This window comes from Sprattus sprattus (assembly GCF_963457725.1).
Source record: "Sprattus sprattus genome assembly, chromosome: 2".
In the NCBI taxonomy this organism is placed as follows: Eukaryota; Metazoa; Chordata; class Actinopteri; order Clupeiformes; family Clupeidae; genus Sprattus; species Sprattus sprattus.
This window is the reverse complement of record NC_137921.1, coordinates 33,011,153-33,032,614: the sequence shown is the minus strand read 5'-3', so window position 1 is coordinate 33,032,614 and position 21,462 is coordinate 33,011,153. Positions and strand designations below refer to the sequence as shown.

General features: G+C 42.5%; 1 protein-coding gene across 1 annotated transcript in view; it reads right to left on the bottom strand.

Moving 5' to 3' along the window:
- armc9 (armadillo repeat containing 9) overlaps window positions 1-20,042 on the bottom strand; it is a 38,525-nt gene extending 18,483 nt beyond the window's left edge. Inside the window, exons 1-22 of the mRNA XM_080832560.1 lie at window positions 19,989-20,042; window positions 19,198-19,286; window positions 18,884-19,009; window positions 18,604-18,774; window positions 13,787-13,942; window positions 13,592-13,681; window positions 12,627-12,651; window positions 12,053-12,210; window positions 11,781-11,879; window positions 11,098-11,139; window positions 7,466-7,500; window positions 6,756-6,867; window positions 6,292-6,387; window positions 5,018-5,108; window positions 4,685-4,808; window positions 4,285-4,424; window positions 3,447-3,523; window positions 2,898-2,972; window positions 2,545-2,635; window positions 2,135-2,193; window positions 1,365-1,463; window positions 367-476 (exon numbers count right to left, since the gene is read on the bottom strand). Coding sequence (XP_080688686.1) covers window positions 367-476; window positions 1,365-1,463; window positions 2,135-2,193; window positions 2,545-2,635; window positions 2,898-2,972; window positions 3,447-3,523; window positions 4,285-4,424; window positions 4,685-4,808; window positions 5,018-5,108; window positions 6,292-6,387; window positions 6,756-6,867; window positions 7,466-7,500; window positions 11,098-11,139; window positions 11,781-11,879; window positions 12,053-12,210; window positions 12,627-12,651; window positions 13,592-13,681; window positions 13,787-13,942; window positions 18,604-18,774; window positions 18,884-19,009; window positions 19,198-19,248 — 2,027 coding nt within the window. The 5' untranslated portion in view covers window positions 19,249-19,286; window positions 19,989-20,042. The remainder of the gene's footprint in view (window positions 1-366; window positions 477-1,364; window positions 1,464-2,134; window positions 2,194-2,544; window positions 2,636-2,897; window positions 2,973-3,446; window positions 3,524-4,284; window positions 4,425-4,684; window positions 4,809-5,017; window positions 5,109-6,291; window positions 6,388-6,755; window positions 6,868-7,465; window positions 7,501-11,097; window positions 11,140-11,780; window positions 11,880-12,052; window positions 12,211-12,626; window positions 12,652-13,591; window positions 13,682-13,786; window positions 13,943-18,603; window positions 18,775-18,883; window positions 19,010-19,197; window positions 19,287-19,988) is intronic.
- Window positions 20,043-21,462: the final 1,420 nt, after the last annotated feature.

Here is a 21,462-nt window from a genome sequence, read left to right as displayed (position 1 = left end):
CCAACCATTAAAGGATAACTGAGTATGTGTGTGTGTGTTTTTTTAGCTTCTGTGTGGCAATTATAGAGGGTGGAAATAACAGTGTCACTGGGAATATGATACTATTCAAATATAATAAAAAGGCAAGTAATTCTGACATTTACATTATAGACAACGGAGATGAAATAACATTTCCTCCTCTGTTAGCATACACTGATTAAAATGCTCAGATTCAAGAACAGTGGCAAAAAGGGCAGCGTAGAGTCCTGGCAACCTGGCATGTGTGTGTGTGTGTGTGTGTGTGTGTGTGTGTGTGTGTGTGTGTGTGTGTGTGTGTGTGTGTGTGTGTGTGTGTGTGTGTGTGTGTGTGTGTGTGTGTGTCCTTACACTGTGTTTCGATGCGAGCTTGGTGTGACTGGCCGTTGTAAGGGTTCGTCCACACTCTGGCCTGCAGGCGGACCTGACCTCCTCTTTGTCTTCGCCATGTTCGTCATGATCTAGAACAAAATTCCAAATCCTCGGTCACATGTCCTCATTCTACAATCATTCAGTAGATCAACTGACAGCCTAAGGGGTCAGACTGTCGAGTAAATCTTTGGGTTTGGGTAAAACAATGACACAGCATTCAGAAGAGTCATTCATGTCATCTATCAGAATAAACCTTTTATAGTTTATAAAAAAGGGAGTATCATGACTCCCTGTGTCTAGTTGTGAGTAGTGGTAGTTGTTTACACACTGGATTTACGCACAAATACATGCTTGTGTTACCCATGTGACCTTTTCCACATATTTATAGGAAATAATTAATCAGGTTTTATTACCATACAAAGCAATTCATAACTGCCACAGGCAACATGAATGCAAGAACTGCACACTGATAGAATGTTTAAAAACTACTTGTCCATTAATATCGTTACACATGTGATGATGTAAAATATTAATACAAGGTTTACCAGGTAAGTTTAAGCAATGTAGGAGAAGCCAATTTTAAGCTGGACATTGATAAGTTCATAATATATATATTTTTTTGTGAAGGGAAGTCGAATTCAACCAACTTAATTCAATGTTCTTTTTCCCCTACAGGTTGCTGGCAGTTTCAAGCTGGCATTAGGTCTATGTATTTAAACTGCACATAGGTGACACACACCATGTCCGGATATGTCACGATATAACATATGATCTTATATAAACTTTAAATGTTGCTTTATATGAAAACTCAGTGTGCGTATTAGGCTTATTGTGTGAACTCCCTGGCTAATTTAAAGTGATTCACATCCATAAACTGTTGCATTACAGCTTTTTCAAAACATTTAAAGCTTACTTGTTTTTTACGCACGGATTAACAAATGAGGCCTATTGTAATAGCTTACGACCAGCTGTCCTACCCCTAGGTACTCTATCGTGAGTAAGGACTCTCCGGAAAGTTCTTTTGGCTGTGGCTGGAGCACTTCCTCTTTGTCCAGATCGGCCTCCATTGCATCCTCCTGTTCAAACAGAGATTTAAAAAGAATGAAGCGCCTGGTACGTCTCACTGAGAGGCAACAATAGAGATTCTATGGCCAAAGCTAAAAAAAAAACAGCAGTCAGATAGGTCCTTAGGCACTGGATTTAGTGAGTGAACAACACTTGTAAAAGAGGCAAGTTTGACAATACCATTCCATGCAATCCCAGAGCTTTTGTGTCAATTCAGTGTCCTTAAAAGCAAACTTCATCTTTGTCCTTGTCTTTCATGAAAAATTAATAGTTTACACAATAGGAGTAAATGATACCTTTCCTCAATAGTAAGCACAAACGTGCACACAAATATGCGGTCACATACACAGATACACACAGAGTTGAGTAACAGGCCATTGTTCTTGTAGTCCTGTTGTGTTTTTTTTCTATCTTCTGACCCAGCTTTAAGAAGAATCAAATCCCCATATACCCATGCCCCAGGTGATGGGACACCTAATATCTGTGTCATGGAGAGATTGCCATCAACACCTTTGGGAGAGCATCACAGAGAATATCTCTCCCTCTGTCTCTCCTCCTTCCTCTCCTGTCTGAGGGCTTACTGGTGTGGGTCAAGTGTTTTGAAAACAAAACGTGCCACATGGTGTCATGTGGTCAGCAGGTATTTGTGATTCAGCCGCTACAGCGAGGACACCTTCCTCACCTCGTCGTCGTCTTCCTCCTCTTCATCGTCTGACTGGGACCCATCTTCCATTGCATCTCCTGGGAGGCCAGGAGCACACAGAGAGACAAAGGTGAGAGTGGGTACCACAGGAGTAGCAGCACATCAGTATCAGTAACACAAAGATAAACCAGTTACAATAACTAGTTATGGATCCCTTTGATCCCTAGGACATTAAGCCCTATCTTTATTTTATTGCCTTCTGACAAGATAGCATGATTAGATAGATGTGTCAGAAGTCAAGTACATTTCAGTCACATTAATCAATAATAAACCAATCAACCCAGGTAATCAAAATTCTGCTACTATCAGTTCAGTCTGTTTGGTCACAATACTATATTGTCAGTGGAACACATTTGTATTCTGTGGTTATGGAGACTGGTGAAACCTACCTGAATTGAGCTGTTTGATGATGAACTCTATCTGTCTGTTGAGCTCTGGGTTCTCCTCTTTGCTATAGCAACATAGGATCTCCTCCATGCTCTGTCAAAAACACCGGAGAAACATACAGCACTTTGTTTCAATACCTCATGTTAATCTGCTGATGAATTTGTGTGGACGTACTGTATGAGAAAAATGTGCGGTTGCTTATAAATGTGAATATGGCCATCCATCCTTCTCATTCACAGTAAAGTCATTTCATCAAGAGAGATGGTCTGTACAGAGAATTTGACTTTACACTGAATGCTAACTGGTGAAAAGCATTACACACCAAATAGACAAACACACACATTTGTCCACTCACCATTTCTCTGGCAGCCTCACGCACAGCAGAGACACCCAGTATGCTGTACAAAGCTCCATTCACATAAGGCCGGATCTGCCATAGAAAACACGTGTACAGAATACAAGTTACATAATTGCCTAACATAATTGTTTTATTTAACAACAACCAAGGAATTACTTCTTTCTGGTACCAAAAAAAAGCCAGATTACACAATAGGTGAGGCTACACCACAATGTTTACTTACTCTTTTTTAAATAATACGCACATCCACATACAATACACAGAGTACACACACCCGGGGCTGCCTTTGGAGGCAAACCAGACTCTGCAAATTGACATTAGGCTGGGTTCTTTTCAAAGGCCAAGCGGATTCTCAAACAATCGTAGGAAAATGACGATTGACACATACAGATAGACCAAGATACACACACACACACACACACACACACACACACACACACACACACACACACACAGACATAAATAAATATAACCACAGCAATGTGGACACTAAAGGTGTGTCCCTATTCATGCAGTCTTCCTAAGGGATAAAGCTATGGCATCTACCTCATGGTTCTCATGTCCCAGGAGGTCAGTCAGGACCTTCAGCACATGTTTGCCATTCTCCGCACACCTTCTTTTACCTGCAGACACACACACACACACACACACACACACACACACACACAGACACACATCACGATGGTCTCCTAATTGAACTCATGGCACCTTGGATGTGATTATAGTGATTTTTCAGGTGAAATTATGTGTGCGGGCCAACTCGAAATTTTCAGAATCAGTTACAAGAGCAGGAAGCAAAAACATGTCAAATCGGTGGCAGCATATCAAGTCCCAGGTGACACAATTCTCTACTTTTGACAAACTTTGCATTTTTACACACATAAATGAATAAGTTACAAAGGGACACATCAACACACACAGACACACACACACACACACACACACACACACACACACACACACACACACACACACACACACACATTCCCAGTCATTTGCTTTTGCACACATCACGATGGTCTCTAAACTGAACTCATGGCAAACAGACTTAAAATATTTTCATTTTAATACGGGAACTTGGCACCCTCTGGTATGATTATAGTGATTTTTCAAGTGGATTTTCAGGTGAAATTATGTGTGCGGGCCAACTCGAAATTTTCAGAATCAGTTACAAGAGCAGGAAGCAAAAACAGGTCAAATGGCAGTGGCAGCATATCAAGCCCCAGGTGACACAATTCTCTACTTCGGCTAAACTTTGCATTTTTACACACATAAATGAATAAGTTACAAAGGGACAAACACACACACACACACACACACACAGACACACACACATTTACTTTTTCCAGTGCAGAACAGGAAGCGATGGAGACAGAGCCTCTACCTTGTGTGCGCAGGCACAGGTTCATGAGCAGGGCCACGGCGTACTCCAGCGTGTAGTCCGTCAGGCAGTCCGAATCGTGGAGCTCGTCCACCAGCGAGCCAATCAGACCTTCCCTGATCATGGCTGTCTGCTGGGCCCGCCTGTGAGGAGCCAATCAGAGAGGGAAGATTTAAGGGACTGACATGTCAGGAATCTCAGGAATGAAGATCACTCTGATATGTTATGGAATTCAAAAGGAAATAAACAGCCAAAAAAAAAAGCTTTATCAAAAATGATTCTATCCAGATAGACAGAATGGCCGTAGAGCATAGTCAGAGAGAATGGTGGCTGAGTGAGACGATGGTGCCAGCTTTGGTAACACCATGGATTCAATCAGCCTTAGTAATGCACGGATCCTAACCTGAGGCTGAGTTTCTGTAAGGCTCCCAGGACGTTCTCTCTGGTCAGCGAGTCCTTCTCCTCTGACTTCAGGGAGTCCAGAAGAGTGTTCAGCAGTGAGGGGATCTGAGACAGGTACATGCGCCCTAGAAAGAGGGGAAGACACACATGTTCAAATTAACAGTAAGGGTCACACCATATGAACCTCCCGTATTTACAGCTTGCTCAGACAACAGAGAGTTTTCCACTTTTAAAATGGAAAAGTTGATAGTTTTGTTCCCAAACCTGTAACAAACACTGGTTGGATGACTTAATGACCTCTCAAAAGCTGCCAGACCCTCAGTTACTGACTTACCATCTGACAGGGAGGCGAAGGCATTGATGAGTCGGGCCGCGTACTGACGGACAATCTCATTTCTTGACTTCATCAGGTGAAGCACAGCTTTCTGCAAACACAGGTAGAACTGAAGTTACAGGTTTATAAATAAAAGAGTTTTCCCCCTTTTTTATCAGTATTGTAGTGTGCGAGTGCGGTTGTGTGTTCCAGGTGCGCTTCCTGTTTGTGTGTAGTTCCAATAAGTCTGTGTGTTCTCTGTTATTGTTCATTTTATGATTGATGATCAAATTTAGAATGTATTCACACTCCCTTTTGTGTTCATGTCAGTGTGTGCTTTCTGTTAGCAATTAGAGTCAGTGTGTTGTGCACAACTGCCCTGGTGTCATGTTCAGTGTGTTGTGTCACCCTTGCCCTGAAAGGTTTTTTTCAAGGGTATTCTAAATGTCACATGACATGTCGCTGACAGTTCTGACGAGATGTTTGGAAGTACTTTGCGCCGATTCCTGTTCTTTTGGTTTGGCAAACTTATGTAATATATAACACAGTGGATTAGTACCCACTGCTCAGTCTCATTGACTACCCAAAGAGTCCCCTTACACCCTTGCCTATTGTATAGCGTTGAAAGCTACGTAAACATCAGAGCCCTTTAGCGTCCCATATGGATTACCTGCTGTTTGGCAGAGGGAACCGTGACAATAGCCTGGGACCTTTAGCTTACAAAACCCCATTTTGATTTTGCAGCTTCAGGTCATGTGTAGAATGACTTAAATGTGAAGAGTGTTGATACAAAGGGATATAAACACCAATACAAAGAAGGTTCAGTCAGTAAATCCCGTTTTTACCTCCAAACATCTGTAGTTACTGAGGACGAGCGACCGTATCTGTTCTGAGACGGCAAAGAGTGAAACCTTTTATTCTCCTCAAGAAATGAACCTATTTGTTCTGTGGTGCCAGGATGGCTAGTCCCATCGTGGTTGATATATATATAGGTGTGCATGGTTGACATTTCATTTCTGGTACGTTTCCAGACCATAAGGAAAAAAGCTGCACAGCTATACACTGTCTGAGCCAGGCTTAGAGACTCCCAAGGCTCGCAGTGACTTGTGTGGGGGAAAAGAAGTTAAAGGGCAAGAGCTACATGCAGCTCTTTTGGTTGTCTCAGAAAAGGGGTTCAGGATAGAGTTAGGGCTGTGGGGATACTGGGGTATCTGTGGGGAATCTGCTCTGTCAATATGTGTCTGGCAGGTGGCCATGGTTCTGCCAGCCGCGCAGGGTTTTATAGGGTTATGTACCTTTTTGGAGCTACTGCCGCGCTCCAGGAGGTCATTACTGATGAAGGCCTGAAGGACAGTGTCACGCTGCTCACCGTGGACAGATCGAGTCAGCCTCTGAAAAGTCCAAACAAGCATCACACACACACAGCACAAACACACACACACACACACACACACACACACACACACACATTGACATAAGCCGTTGAATACAGCACAATTGGTGACTAAAGTAAAAACTGGGAAACTGAGGGTAAATATTCCATCAATTACTATTGCCAGCAAAGTAATAGGACAATTGCAATGCTGGATGACAGTAGACTACTGGTGTGGTCTGAACTAAACTAACAAGTACTGAATCAATCATACTTGGTGGGCCTGGCACCACCATCAGAGCACTGGTGTTTCTCAGGCTTTCTAACACGATTTGAAACCTTGGGGCTTTGGGTCTGGCCGTGTTAAAGGCTGACTCCACTACTCACCCAGCGCAGAGCCTGCAACAGGAGCCCCTGGAGCCGATCAGACCCGTTGGCCAGGTCCCTCTTCAGCTTCTCATAGTCCAGTGAGGGCAGCAAGGGCACTTCTTTGGGCCTTCTGAATAGAAAACAGCGGGGTGGGGGGGGGGGTCATTCTTAGGGAGGTCTAAACTTGATGCCCCATTCGACACAGCAAACACCACTATTCCCGCCAGCTTTCTAACGGTTCAGTGGGGGTGGGATCCTATCGCTAGGCATTTCATGATGCGCGTGACTAAATACACTCACAATGCACTAACAATGCAAGAGGACATAATTAACTTTAAAAAATAAAAAGAATCAACAAGAAAAGGAAGTCCTGGCACAATGATAAAAACTGAATGTAATTATACATCAGCATCCTAAGAGGGTGCATTACACTTATCAGGTTACAAAGAAAAAGCCCTTGAGCTTCTATGGAAGAAAAGTCAAGCAATGTGCCAAGAGGAAAAGTGGGAAAAAAACATTCTACAGGTATGTTTGCTCATTATATGATGGTAGTTTCACTTCATAATTTACGAGTCATAAATCTCAGGCCATGATTCTACATGCACTCAGTGCTCAGTAGTGAGTAAAGCAGGTAGAAATACTAGTTCTACAGGGTGTCTTCTAGCTCCACAGGGCCCAGTTTTCTGTTGAAGCAGATGGCTGTGAATGGAGACTTGTGGAGAACTTACGGGAGTGCAATGGAGGCGCGCAGCATGGACGAGGCCTGGGGGAGAGGAAAAGAGAAGCATACTGGTTAGCAATTCGCCTGTCGTCATCTCTGTCATTCTGTCAACACGGTTTTGTTGGAGGTTTAGACTATTTTTTAACACGGTAAATGCTGGCTTTGTTGGTGAACGTGACCATGCCAATGAACATGCCTCTTGTATTCATAAAAACTGGAAAAAGAGCCTGGTTAAAAACAGGATATTTTTGTAAACTCATGAACATTGAAAAGCTCAGGGGAGACTGGCAGCGCTATTCACAGTGGCTGCTGTGTTCCTGTTCTGTTAGTCACACTGTCAGAACAAACTGACAGTAGAAAAACACGCTACAAGGAATACAAGCACAGACTCGCACTCACCTGTTTAAGGCTAAAAAGAACTACATGAGAGCTCAGACCGCATTCATAAATCATTTCAGAGGAGGTACGGATCTGAATCTGTACTTGGATTTTAATCAACCTCCTTACAACTCATCTATTTGTTTAGCTACTTCATTTGATCAGTGTTTTATATCCATCCATTATGGACAAAGCAATGGGCGAACCAATCTTGATCCTGGATCAGAATGCGCAGCACCTTCTCTGAAATGCTTTACTCCGACCCTTGAGCTGACCTCTCCCTGCGATGCCCAGAGCCCCCACTGAGAATCTACCGTCAGTAACTTGTCAGGCTTTAGTAATGCTAGTGGGACATATACAGCCGCGGAAAAAATTAAGAGACCACTTCAAAATTATCAGTTTCTCTGGTTTTACTATTTATTGGTATGTGTTAAAGTAAAATGTACATTTTAGTTTTATTCTATAACCTACTGGCAACATTCCTACCAAATTTCAAATAAAAATATTGTCATTTAGATCATTTATTTGCAGAAAAATGACAATTGGTCAAAATAGCAAAAAAGATGCAGTGTCTTCAGATCTCGAATAATGCAAAGAAAACAAGCTCATATCCATTTTTAAACTACACAATACTAATGCTTTAACTTAGGAAGACTTCAGAAATCAATATTTGGTGGAATAACCTTGATTTAAAATCACAACTTTCATGTGTCTTGGCATGCTCTCCACCAGTCTTTCACATTGCCGTTGGGTGACTTTATGCTACTCCTGGCGCAAGAATTCAAGCAGCTCGGCTTCTTTTCATGGCTTGTGACCATCCATCTTCCTCTTGATCACATTTCAGAGTTTTTTTTATGGGATTCAGGTCTCGAAATTGGGCTGGCCATGACAGGGTCCTGATCTGGTGATACTCCATCCACACCTTTACTGGCCTGGCTGTGTGGCATGGAGCATTGCCCTGCTGGAAAAAACACTTCTCAGAGTTGGGGAACATTGTCAGAGCAAAAGGAAGCAAGTTTTTCTTCCTGGACAACGTTGTACTTTGCCTGGCTGAGGTTTGTAAAAGACCATAAGGATTGAACCAAAGCCGACTGGAGGGTCTCCTAGTTCGTCTTCTCTGATGAGTCCAATTTCACAGTAGGTGCAAGACTCTGTGGCTTGTAGGCCTCTCCAGGTCTCCGTCTAACCATCAGACGACCATGTGTTGGGCAAAGCTGAAAATTGGACTCATCAGAGAAGACGAACTAGGAGACCCTCCAGTCGGCTTTGGTTCAATCCTTATGGTCTTTTACAAACCTCAGCCAGGCAAAGTACAACGTTGTCCTGGAAGAAAAACTTGCTTCCTTTTGCTCTGACAATGTTCCCCAACTCTGAGAAGTGTTTTTTCCAGCAGGGCAATGCTCCATGCCACACAGCCAGGCCAGTAAAGGTGTGGATGGAGTATCACCAGATCAGGACCCTGTCATGGCCAGCCCAATTTCGAGACCTGAATCCCATAAAAAAAACTCTGAAATGTGATCAAGAGGAAGATGAATGGTCACAAGCCATGAAAAGAAGCCGAGCTGCTTGAATTCTTGCGCCAGGAGTAGCATAAAGTCACCCAACGGCAATGTGAAAGACTGGTGGAGAGCATGCCAAGACACATGAAAGTTGTGATTTTAAATCAAGGTTATTCCACCAAATATTGATTTCTGAAGTCTTCCTAAGTTAAAGCATTAGTATTGTGTAGTTTAAAAATGGATATGAGCTTGTTTTCTTTGCATTATTCGAGATCTGAAGACACTGCATCTTTTTTGCTATTTTGACCAATTGTCATTTTTCTGCAAATAAATGATCTAAATGACAATATTTTTATTTGAAATTTGGTAGGAATGTTGCCAGTAGGTTATAGAATAAAACTAAAATGTACATTTTACTTTAACACATACCAATAAATAGTAAAACCAGAGAAACTGATAATTTTGAAGTGGTCTCTTAATTTTTTCCGCGGCTGTACATGCTGGAGTAGAGTTTTGGTCACATGCAGTACCTTCAGGCGCACATTCAGTAAACATTCAGGTTTTTTTTGTCGCATGCAGTGAGTGGCGAGGGCACGAGGGTCCCTATTATGGTAACAGGAAGTATGGGAGGGGGGTTAGTGAGCGAAGCGATTCTCTGCCATCGCTATCATATTGCACCTAGGCTTTAGGTCCGGTTTCTCTAAACAACCACTAATGAAGGCATAGGGGCCGATATCTCAGAGGTCATTTGAATGTTTAACTTTGGTGGTCCGCGTGAGGGAGGTTGCAAATGTCTCACGCCTCATGAAAGGGGTGGGAGATTATTCATATCAGCGGTGGTTCAGAGGTCCTTTTGAACTTGGCCTGTCCTTTGTGAAACACACAGGCATTACACGGATCTGACACTCCAGGCATCTCGAGCATGAAGAATGAAGGAGCTGAAGCTCTTTCCTTGGACCAATAGAGGAACTTTAGGACCTGCGTCACCCAGACAGAAAAGGGCGTGTGCATTCACAAATGTACTGGAGGAGCTAAGTCTTCGTCAAACTTTGAGATTAATGATGGGTAAAATGACGCAATAGAGGAAGGATATGGAAGACTAATATCGTGTGTTTGTTCACTGAATCAGGCACTCTTGTGTGAGGCAAAGTATCACTTTACTTCAAGAAGATTAAGAAAGTCCAGGTACATCCTGGAAATTCTCAGCCTACACACAAAGGCCGGTGCCATGGTAACCACTCTAATTGACCTGTGGTATAACTGCCAGAATATAGCAGTGTTATTTTCCATGACCAAATCAGTGACGTATGAACCCAACTCTAGTGCTAATCGAACTCTAGCTCTGAGGGGGGCCGGTGAGAGACGTTCTCCAAGTCTGCGGGGGCTTTAGGAACCAGGCTCAAGTAAAGTCAAGCACCCCACTATCTTGGTGACTGACATAGACCAATGGCAAATGAGAGTCTATGCAGGGGTAAAGAAGAACACTAACTACAGTTAGACCACTAGGGATTCAACATAATTCCCTATTCCTGTCAGATAAAGAGCTGCATTCTCATAGAAGAGGAGGCCATACACAGAGTCAATATAATAGGGACTGGAGCCAGCGGTGGGTTTCAGGAGAAATACAAAAGGGAGGGAATCGATGAGCAGTAAGTAAGAGAGGAAGACAGGAGGAACGGAGGGGAGGGCAGAGGCATGGCTGGCAAGGCGATATGGGGGGGGGGTGGAGCAAGACAAGAGGGAAAAGAATGAAGAGACTTACATATCCATCATCATTGTCATATGGGCTCATAGAGTAATATCCCTTCAAGGGCAGACAGTCACAGTCACACGCACACATACAAAAAAAAAAACACATACACAACAAGAAGCTGTTGAATAAAGGTATATAGACACACAACCAAAAACAGAAGGAGACAACAGGATGTGCCCACAGGCTCTGTATTATGGTCATCCCCCTCGAGAGGAACACACAAACACTCATGGTGGTTTGTGTAAGGCAGATATCTTAATCATCTTGGTCATTGCCCTTTTCAATAACCCTCCTTCCTATCAAATAGGTACACGGTACAAGAACGGCTCATGTGAGAGAAAATGACAGTTGGAGGTATATCATCATTACACAAGCAGCTACAGGAGGGTTATAAACTAAATCATACACACATCATACATTTCTAATATCTACCTTCTGTGGAGAGCTATAAAAGAAGAATGCTACACAGCAACCAAGAGAACCAACGGAACACTTAAACTAAAGAAAAAGATTCCGAAGGAAATATTAGTGCTGCAGGTCTTAAGACTTGGCAAACAAAGAAATCATCATCATCTTATCATCCATCAGTATCAGTGAGAGTCTGAACATTTCTATGGGGGCCATTTGTTTGTTTCTAAGAGTCCCTGAAAGGATGCCGTGGGCACATGTGGGCAAGGGTGTTTCTCACTCACAGTTCCAGGCCGGGTGAAGTCGATGCTCTGTGCCACGCTGTGCCTCATCTGGTTGCTGAAGAGGCGCACGCACACACCCTGCAGATACTCAGGGGAGATCTGCAACAACAGCAACACTCCCATGAGCCAACAGTGCATGGGTTACTGAGCATGACTATGCATTTGTGTGAGTGAATGCGAGTTTGAGGATTGCACGGATATAACATTTCTGTAAGGCTTTGAGTATGTGTGTTACGGTGCGTGATTCGAGGATTGGCAAGGGCTGAATGTACCATTTTTCCACTGACGGTAGCTTCAAGAGAGTCCACCAGTTCAGCCGTAATACCAATGAGGTTATGGTGGTCGGCCTGCATTTTATGGAACTTCTTGATGTAGGTGGAGGCCTTCCTCTCAGTTTCTACCAACTGCAAGTGCAGTTGCTCTACTGCATCTGCATACACACAAATACAGACATTACATTTACTCTAGCAGACAAAAAAAAGCTATTTTTTTTTTAAACCTATTTACATGAACTGGTATCACTCAACAAATGCTATGCTTGAACTCTGCTGTAACCAATTAAAAACAGACAACTCCTTATAACTACACTGGACTTCATAACACTGGGAATAGGAGGATGCATAACACTGGAGCAGAGCCTCAACATTAGAGGCTTGTGGTTTTCAAGTACACAAAATTATTCAAACTCAACCCAAGAATTCAAATGTGTCACATCAGACTGAAAAGCTGCCAGATGCCATTACAGGGACACTCCTTCCCTCTGGCCACAGGCCTGCACAAAACAGACACAAACTGTGACTATGCAATTACTGGAGTTCAGTTCAATTTAAAAGATGAGCTGCTTACCTTTGTTGCTAGGGATAACATCCCTCTGTGACCACAGTGTTAAAGAAATAACTAGAAAATAATACCCGTGATCATTCAGACATCATTCTAAGGCACAAGAGGAATACCTAATATCAAACAATGTCTACAATGCTGTGTCAAAGGCAATTATTTAGGATTTAGTATTGTAGTCTCATATCATTATTGTGTTATTGTAATATGCAGACATCATTTTATACCATACTCAGTATCAACTCACATGGGCCCAGGTCAAACAAAAGGACACAATAACATAAAGGCCTTACTGGTGACATTCATAAAAAACTATTGAAAAGCAACACCAGTTGTCGGGATTTAAACCTGACTGAAGAATATTACATAATCGTAATCTTGGTCTTTGATGGCATGGGATAGTCTTTTCCTACAATAGGCTGGGAAGGAAAGCTTATACAGTAGACTTCTCATAAAGCTGTAATTGTTTAGATATCAGACCTATCCAAGTTGCCTTTTGGCTGCCTTTAAACCATCAGGGTCACTGCAGGGTGAGAGTCATATGAGGTTTTGGCCTGAACCACACACGTCACTGATGAGGAAAGGAAGAAAAAGAAAGTGGATTCGCCTTTGCCACTGTGTCTGAATGACTGCACACAAATGCAAGGGCTAACTGTCTGCATATTAATGATCCCTTTGGTCCCTTGTGGGAAAGGCTTTTATGAAGGTCTTGAATGTATCCCTCACAGCTCAAGGGAAGGGACATGGCATGTTTTTCCGTCTGCTTTGAATCTTAGGCTATTACGTTCCGATTTATTTAAACCTCATTGTTCGTCTCCGTAGCACACTTCTTTCATGAGGTAGGATCAGTGCTTTAGTCAGAGGGTTAGGATTTAGAGGGCCTGAGGTAACATTTATAGGACTGAGGCAAAAACTGGTAGTATGGAGAGTAAAGGTGATGCAAGGTGATCCCCTTTAAGTAAAATTAAGGATACATATAAGGTCACCAATCTTGGAGTGCTGGAAGCTTTCAGTGTAGAGAGAAACTGTTCAAGCCTCTGCTTCATCTCTGGCATCCAGGCATCCTGCACAACAAGAGTTAGACATCAGGTCTCATGGTCGGACACTATGACTTCCATGGGGTGAAGGCATTAATGACAGTGTTTGGACTGCTCTGAGGGTGAGCCTACCTGGAAAAGGTTCTTGAAGGACGGATGCACCACAGGATTGGGTACAAAAGGGAGGGCGTAGAATGGCAGAAACTCAGTAGTCTGACTCAGTGCTGACCCCCTGGTCTCCAGAAAGTGTCTGAAGTGTGTAATCCTCTCATCAAAATCCCCTCTGTCCTGCTCCAACAAATATAAAAAATAGCTCACTACCACTGATAATTATACATAATGCCTGCCTGAAACCTCTGAGTCACATTGGGCCATGAACTTTCTTCACTTTAATTCTTTGCGGATGAACACTAAGGGTAGTGGGGCCACCTACTGGATAAAAAAGACATACATGTAATATGCTGTATTGTGTATGTACGTGTTGCATTTTCATACAGACAACAAAAAGTAATTTCAGAATTCCAAAGGCAAAATTAAATGTTGTGTGTCTTAATACTCTAATGCATTATATGGACCTTGTTTTTTTAAGCATTTCTACAGTGACAACCATGAAATAGCATGCATACCGAAAACTTTTTGCACAACACATTCTAACTTTATCACATGTACTGGTGGAGATGGCATCTCAGCATTTTCATATGGTTTGAATCACTAGGGGCTGAATAGGAATACGGAAGCATCGAACACAAACTACATCAGGGAAGTGATCACTTGCTTGACATAAAGGTATTTTAAAGCCTATTGTACTCTTCCAGTTTTCCCCTTTCCTTTCGTGTATTATAAAGCTTTTTGTGCATGGAAACGGTCTGCAGAGTTACAACAGCCCAAATGTGCAGCACTGGCAGGTTTTTCATCGTGAAATGAGAGTAATTGACTGTTTACTCATAATGGAAAAGCAATTCTATTTTAGCAGTACCTAAGTTACTCGAGACTCCACCAGTACCCAAGTTATTTGAGGCACTTGCAAACATAGTAGTTCAATGGCCTGAATGATTCATTCATTCTTTGTTAAAACAGTGAATGGTGCTGCAAACTACAAAATGCAGAAGTGCATGATCTTTGTTTGAATACATTGTCGGTATATGAATTCATCCTTTTCTTTTTTTAGCACATTGGTGTTAATTTAACTTTAAACACAGATGTGACTCAGATGGCTGCTGACTAAAATAAACCCACAGGCTGCGCAGAAAGAGAATTTGGAATTCAGCCATAGGCGCACCTTCCGTGGGATGGTTTACCTGGGAGATTTACACTTTGACCCATTTAAGGTGCGTCTCGAGCCACATAAGCATCATTGTGTGGGTGGATGTGTGCACATGATTTTATGTTGATTTGACTGACTTTCAGAGTTATGAAGAAAATGGGTGTACATTGTCTTCATTGTGTTTAATGAACATCCGCCCTCTGGAATTCTGCCGTCACCCCCAGACTGTGATTCACTCCACAGCAAAAGCTGCCCTGGTCAACTGCAGGTCTGTGTCTAACAAAACTTTTGTTTTAAATTACTTCTTCTCTAATCACAATCTGGACTTCCTGTTTTTAACCGAGACTTGGATCAGCGCTGGAGTTGGCCAGTCTTCTGTCTTCGGCGAACTTTGCCCTATTAACTGCTCGTTCATTAGCACACCGAGGTGCGCTGGAAGAGGAGGCGGAGTAGCTCTCGTCTTCAAAGATAATCTTAAATTAAGGACTCTCTCTGTAGGGAGCTTCTCCACTTTCGAACTGCAATGCGTAATTGTAGAATCTACTATGTCCCCACTGGTTTGTGTACTAATCTATAGGCCCCCTAAGCCTGACAAAGACTTTATAACAGAGTTCTCTGAGTTTCTCTCCCATTTTGTGTCATTGCACGATCGTCTTCTCATATTTGGTGACTTTAATATCCACGTCTGCCTACCAGACAGACCCATGGTTAAAGAATTCCGTGGTGTAATAGATGCCTTTGGTCTTACTCAACATATAGATAAAGCTACTCATATTTTGGGACATACACTTGATCTTATTTTATCTTATGGCTTTTCTGTAGATAATATGGTGATTGAGGATGCCACTTTCTCTGACCATAAGCCTATTTTGTTTGATTTTACCCTCTCCAATCCATTGCGAACTGCCAGAACTCAAGGTCGTTACTCTCGCCACATAAACTCTCTTACTGCAGCCCAGTTTTCTGATAGCTTTCATAGTAAAACTGTTGCATCTACCATTGCAACAGCGGCATCATCCTCTTCTAGCCCGGATGATTTAGTCAGCCTTTTCCACTCTTCTTGCTCTTCCATACTTGACTCTGTAGCTCCTCTCACATATAGCCGCCCCAAGCAAAAATCTCAATGTTGGTTGGATGAGGCCAGCAGCTCTCTTAGACAGGCCTGCCGTAAAGCCGAAAGGAAATGGAAAAAGGATCACCTCACTGTCTCCTTTGAAATTTTTAAAACTGCACTAGCTTCCTTCCAGGCAGCAGCAAAAAAAGCCAGGTCAAAAACCCTCTCTGGTCTGATAAGCAAACACTCTAATAGACCCAACATTTTATTTAGCACTATTAATTCTTTTATCAACCCTCTTAACTCCCCAGTTGCTGATGTATCTACTGATACCTGCGAGAAATTCCTTAAGTTTTCACCGATAAAATAGAGAACATTAGATCATTGTTTACCCCCTCCCCATCACCCACTCCACCAGATCATTCTGGTGCACCAGCTATTTTTAACCGATTTCAGGCCATTTCTCTCATTGAACTGCAGGATTTAGTACTGCACTGCATCCCCCCATGATGCCATTCCCTCTTCTATCATAAAGGATGTTTTTGATGCAGTTGGCCCCTCTATTCAGGTAATTCTAAACTCATGCCTCACATCCGGCACTGTCCCTACATGTTTTAAGCATGCGGTTGTCCAACCCTTGCTTAAAAAACACAACCTTGATGCTGAATGCCTTAAAATTACCGCCCCATCTCTAAGCTTCCTTTTTTTTCTAAACTTTTAGAGAAAGCTGTTTTGTCACAGTTGACTCCCTTTCTGACCACCCACCACATACTAGAACCCTTTCAATCAGGTTTTAGATCCCTTCACAGCATAGAAACTGCCCTGCTTAAAGTAACTAATGATCTGCTCCTCACTTTGGATTCTGGTGATAATGCCATCTTGATATTACTTGACCTTAGTGCTGCTTTCGACACTGTAGATCACAACATCCTCCTCACCCGCCTGGACCAGCAGGTGGGTATCAGGGAGACTGTATTACTTTGGTTTAGCTCTTACCTTAAACATAGGACTTTCTCTGTCTCTATAGGCCAGTTTTCTTCATCATCTGCCCCTGTCTCTTATGGGGTCCCTCAGGGGTCCATACCGGGTCCAATACTATTCAGCCTGTATATGCTCCCACTGGGTGCATTATAAGAAAGCATAACATCTCTTTTCACCTCTATGCAGATGATTCACAGCTTTACCTGCCATTAAAATCTAGGGACTCCATCCAATCTCTCATGGTCTGTCTTGAAGACATTAGAAACTGGGTGGCCAACAACTTCCTCCAGTTAAATGGTGACAAGACAGAAGTCATCATTTTTAGCCCCCCCAAGGCAAGATGCACTACTCTAAATAATTTAGGTTACCTCACTCCATTTGTCACACCCTTCGCCAGAAACCTGGGTGTCATCCTTGACTCCACAGATTAGTAATGTGGTCAAAACTAGTTTTTACCAACTTAGAGTGATTTCCCACCTTAAAACCTTCCTATCTCATAAAGACCTGGAGATAGTAATTCATGCCTTTATAACATCACGGCTGGATTATTGCAATTCCCTCTACCTCGGCCTCCCCCACTCCTCACTCAGACGTCTACAGCTGGTCCAAAATGCAGCTGCACGTCTTTTAACTTTTAACCCATTCTGGCCTCCTTGCACTGGCTCCCCATTCATTTTAGGATACAGTTTAAAGTTTTATTATTTGTTTTTAAGGCACTCAATGGGCTGGCCCCAGCCTACATCACTGACCTTGTACAGCCACATTCAGTCCAAAGGTCCCTCAGATCCTCTACCAAAGGGTTTCTGCATGTGCCACGCTCACGGCTCAATCAGAAAGGAGACAGGGCCTTTGCTGTCGCCGCTCCACGACTGTGGAACCAGCTCCCTCAGGACATTAGATCCGCCCCCTCTATTTCTGCCTTCAAGTCTAGGCTAAAAACCCACCTTTACTCCCTGGCCTTCCTTTCCCCCTGAACTGTTAACCCCCTGTTCTTGCCTATGTGGGGTGTCCTGTTATTGTATTATTGTTATACTGTATTATTTGCCTTTTAGTGTCATTGTAAAGCACTTTGGTCAGTTTATGCTGTATATAAATGTGCTCTATAAATAAAGCTTACTTACTTACTTACTTTAATAACTGTGACGGAAACCCTCCATATACAAACCGTGGGATTGTGCGTACGCATTGCCGTAACAACAAAGATTAATACTTTTAGCCTGCTTTGCTTAAGCATACCTCATTCAATACCTATTGAAGCCAGAATATTGCCTTGGATCAGGCCTTAAAAGGTCAGAACACTGGGTGATGATAATTGTGGAGTTACTAAAACTAATCTCTAAGAAAGAATCTATGAGATATAAAATTACATTTGTGGGACAAAATCCTGTTTTAAGGTTGTCAAGTACTTTGGGTAGCAACTAGCTATAACTTGCTTTTGTGCAAATCTTTTCACATTTCAGCAGTAACCACAAAATCGGTCTTAAGGGGGGGGAAAACAAGTTCAGCCAACCCATGACAGTTAGGGTTAGACTCTGGCAACTGTAATGTCATCAGATGTCTGAGCATGGTAACTGCTGTCTTCCCATATTAGAGATTTCAGCATTTCTACAAAGAAACAATAAAGGACACAGCATGACATGGCCAACTCACTGGTCTTCCAAGGCAGTGCTTCAGAGGGTAGATGGTGAAATGGATGTGCAGATAAAACTCAAGCTTTTGAGCTGTGGGGTGACTGTCGCGAACATCTCCAGGGATGTGTTCGTTCCAGAGCTCAAAGAATACCTTGTAGTCTCCGTCATCGAATGAGCTCATAAGGTCTTTCTATAAAGAGATTTGGATATTATATGGTGATTATGATTCAAGGGAAGTACAGGCACAGATGAATATAAAGACTATTGACAGATGACCTCAGTCATTTTAGAAGGCTTACCTGAATGATCAGGGCTATGGAGTCTTGAACAGCATTGGTTTGAGATTTGGGAATTGGTTTCCCCTTGATCTTACATTCCTTCTCAAACTGTTTTGCGGTTTCTTCAAATTCACCGAAGTTTAGATACTGTACAAAAATAAAATCCAACAAATAATAATTTGTAATGTTATTTTTTCTGTTAGTTAAATATGCAGCCTGCAGTTTCTTTCGTTTGCGATCTACATCTAAGATGAAGAATTTATAAAGGTATAATAACATGACAGTTAGGCCCTCTTGACGACACTACTGTGTAACGGCGGTTTGTGTGTATGTACCTCATTGATCATCCCATGAATATCTGCTTCATTTCCTAACACATCACCCATCTCAATAATTTTCTTAGATGTTCTTTAGACGCTGAACACTGAAACAAATCGATAGTACATGGTATTTAGGAGAAACCAAAGAGCTGCACATTGAGTAGATGTACCTGCAAACAATGCGCAGGTAATGTAGCTTACTAGACTATCAGGATCCACAACAATACGTTATCTATCTAGGATACTACCTTAACCGCCTTAATAGCGTAAAATGCTGGTTGTTTCGCACATATGAATTGATTGGTTTAAGATAACCAGGTACTTGGTAACCTGCATTATAAATAATACGTTGTGTAGCTTGCTAGCCACCGACAATCAACAGGTAGCGTTAATAATTATTAGTTATTTCAAGTAACACCGTTATGTACTTTATAAATCAGTGGGAACCTATATTAGCCTGAGAGAAATTAGCTCTTTGGCTTTGAGATCAACTTAAAGCTGATCCTTTTGTGGAGATGATAGCTAGCTGCTAAAGATCAGCTAGGATTTCTGTTGATACTCCTGTACAACCAAGCTAGAAGCAATAATACAAATATCAGTACATGCAGCTGGCAGTCTTCATGCTTGGTTAATTAAGGCTAAAGCTAACTAACATTAGCTGACTGTTTTCCGAGATTGATCAATTACAACACATGCTCATCGGTAGCTGAACATGCTATCTGTAGCTATGTTCTCCAAGCAAACTAAACATTGAGATATCTGATTAATCTCATACATCAAGCTTTGAATGAAGAAACGCAATTTACCACTATCACATCCCGATGTTATGCAGTTGGTCATATTACGAATCTGTATTGAACAGTCGCTAATACCGCTAGGCAAGTATTTTTAGTTAGTCGAACCTTCATGGTAATGTTGAACCGCTACCCAGTAACCAAGGGGAAGACGCTCGTAAATACACCTAGCAACCAAACCGATTGGGTCGTACGGCCGTAAAGTTTAATGTTGTCGCAAATAATGTAGTTTCCATAGTGTTAAGCATGGCACAATGGCATCGGTGTGGAGTTGTCAGTTCTATGATAAACCAACTTTGCCTGTGGGAAAGTACACTATAACAAAAAGAGTTGAACTGCCACAAGGTTTGACTTTTGATTTACATGTGAATCCACCATTCAATTTATTTAAGCTATAGATTTTGTGCCACAGTCATATGATAGCCATGTAGCCTAAGTTAATTTCGAATCTTCAAGACAAACTATCAAACACTTTAACTATCTAAACTGATAAAAAACAATGAAATAACTTGAAACTGACAAAAGTAATAATACATTAAATGTTCTGAAAATGAACTAATGAAAATCAGACATTGCTTTTGAATTGTGGTTCAACAGCGCCAGTAGTTAGGAATAACTCACAACCGAGAGTAAGTGTATGATTGGTACTTTACTGAACACAGATCAAACCGGGCGACCGCACCGGAGACATGCAGGAATAATACAGAGAGAGAAAGATGACACACGGCGCATGTGCCAATACAGTTAACAATAATATGCCAGCAGACTGGCGTGACCACCTTTCTTCTTCCCATCGCTAACCTGTGTGAGAGCATGTCCACAGATCACCACACAACAGCACACATTAACTCAAACTGTTACACACAATTATGGAAAACGACCACCAATACAGGCAAACTAGCTACCTGTTAGATGGGCAGAACTCAAAACGAGCTGTCTTAAATCTACACCAGCTATACACATAAGAACAATGTAGCATTACACATACAAGAAGCAATGAAATAAGCAACTGTATATGAAAAGGGATACGCAAAGAGTCCATCACAAGTCCATGACATAGCCACTCAGACGAGAGGGCTGGCGACGCTGCCTGGTGGAGCGCCTTGGTGAGGGGGGCGCGACGTCAGGGTCAGCTTGAGTAGAATCTGAAGCCTCCTGTAACTCACAGGATAGGTCTATAGAGTAAGGGTGCTGACCCATTGGAGTGGGCACTGATGCTATCTCGGGGGGGATGGCAGGTGGAGGGGGGATCTGGGGGGATACCACGTTGGGCATAGTTGGAGCCATCATGTCGTCGTCATCCGATACGTCCTCATAACTGGGGACACGGCTGGCATGGGGACAGGTGGCTGGGACTTTGTAGCAGTCACTTGTTTTGACACGATAGGTGAGGTCCCTAAGCTGTGAACCTGCAAATTTGCGCAGACCACACCAGAGGCCCTCGATAGAAACAACGAGGTATCGGTCACGGCTGCATGATTTGTTG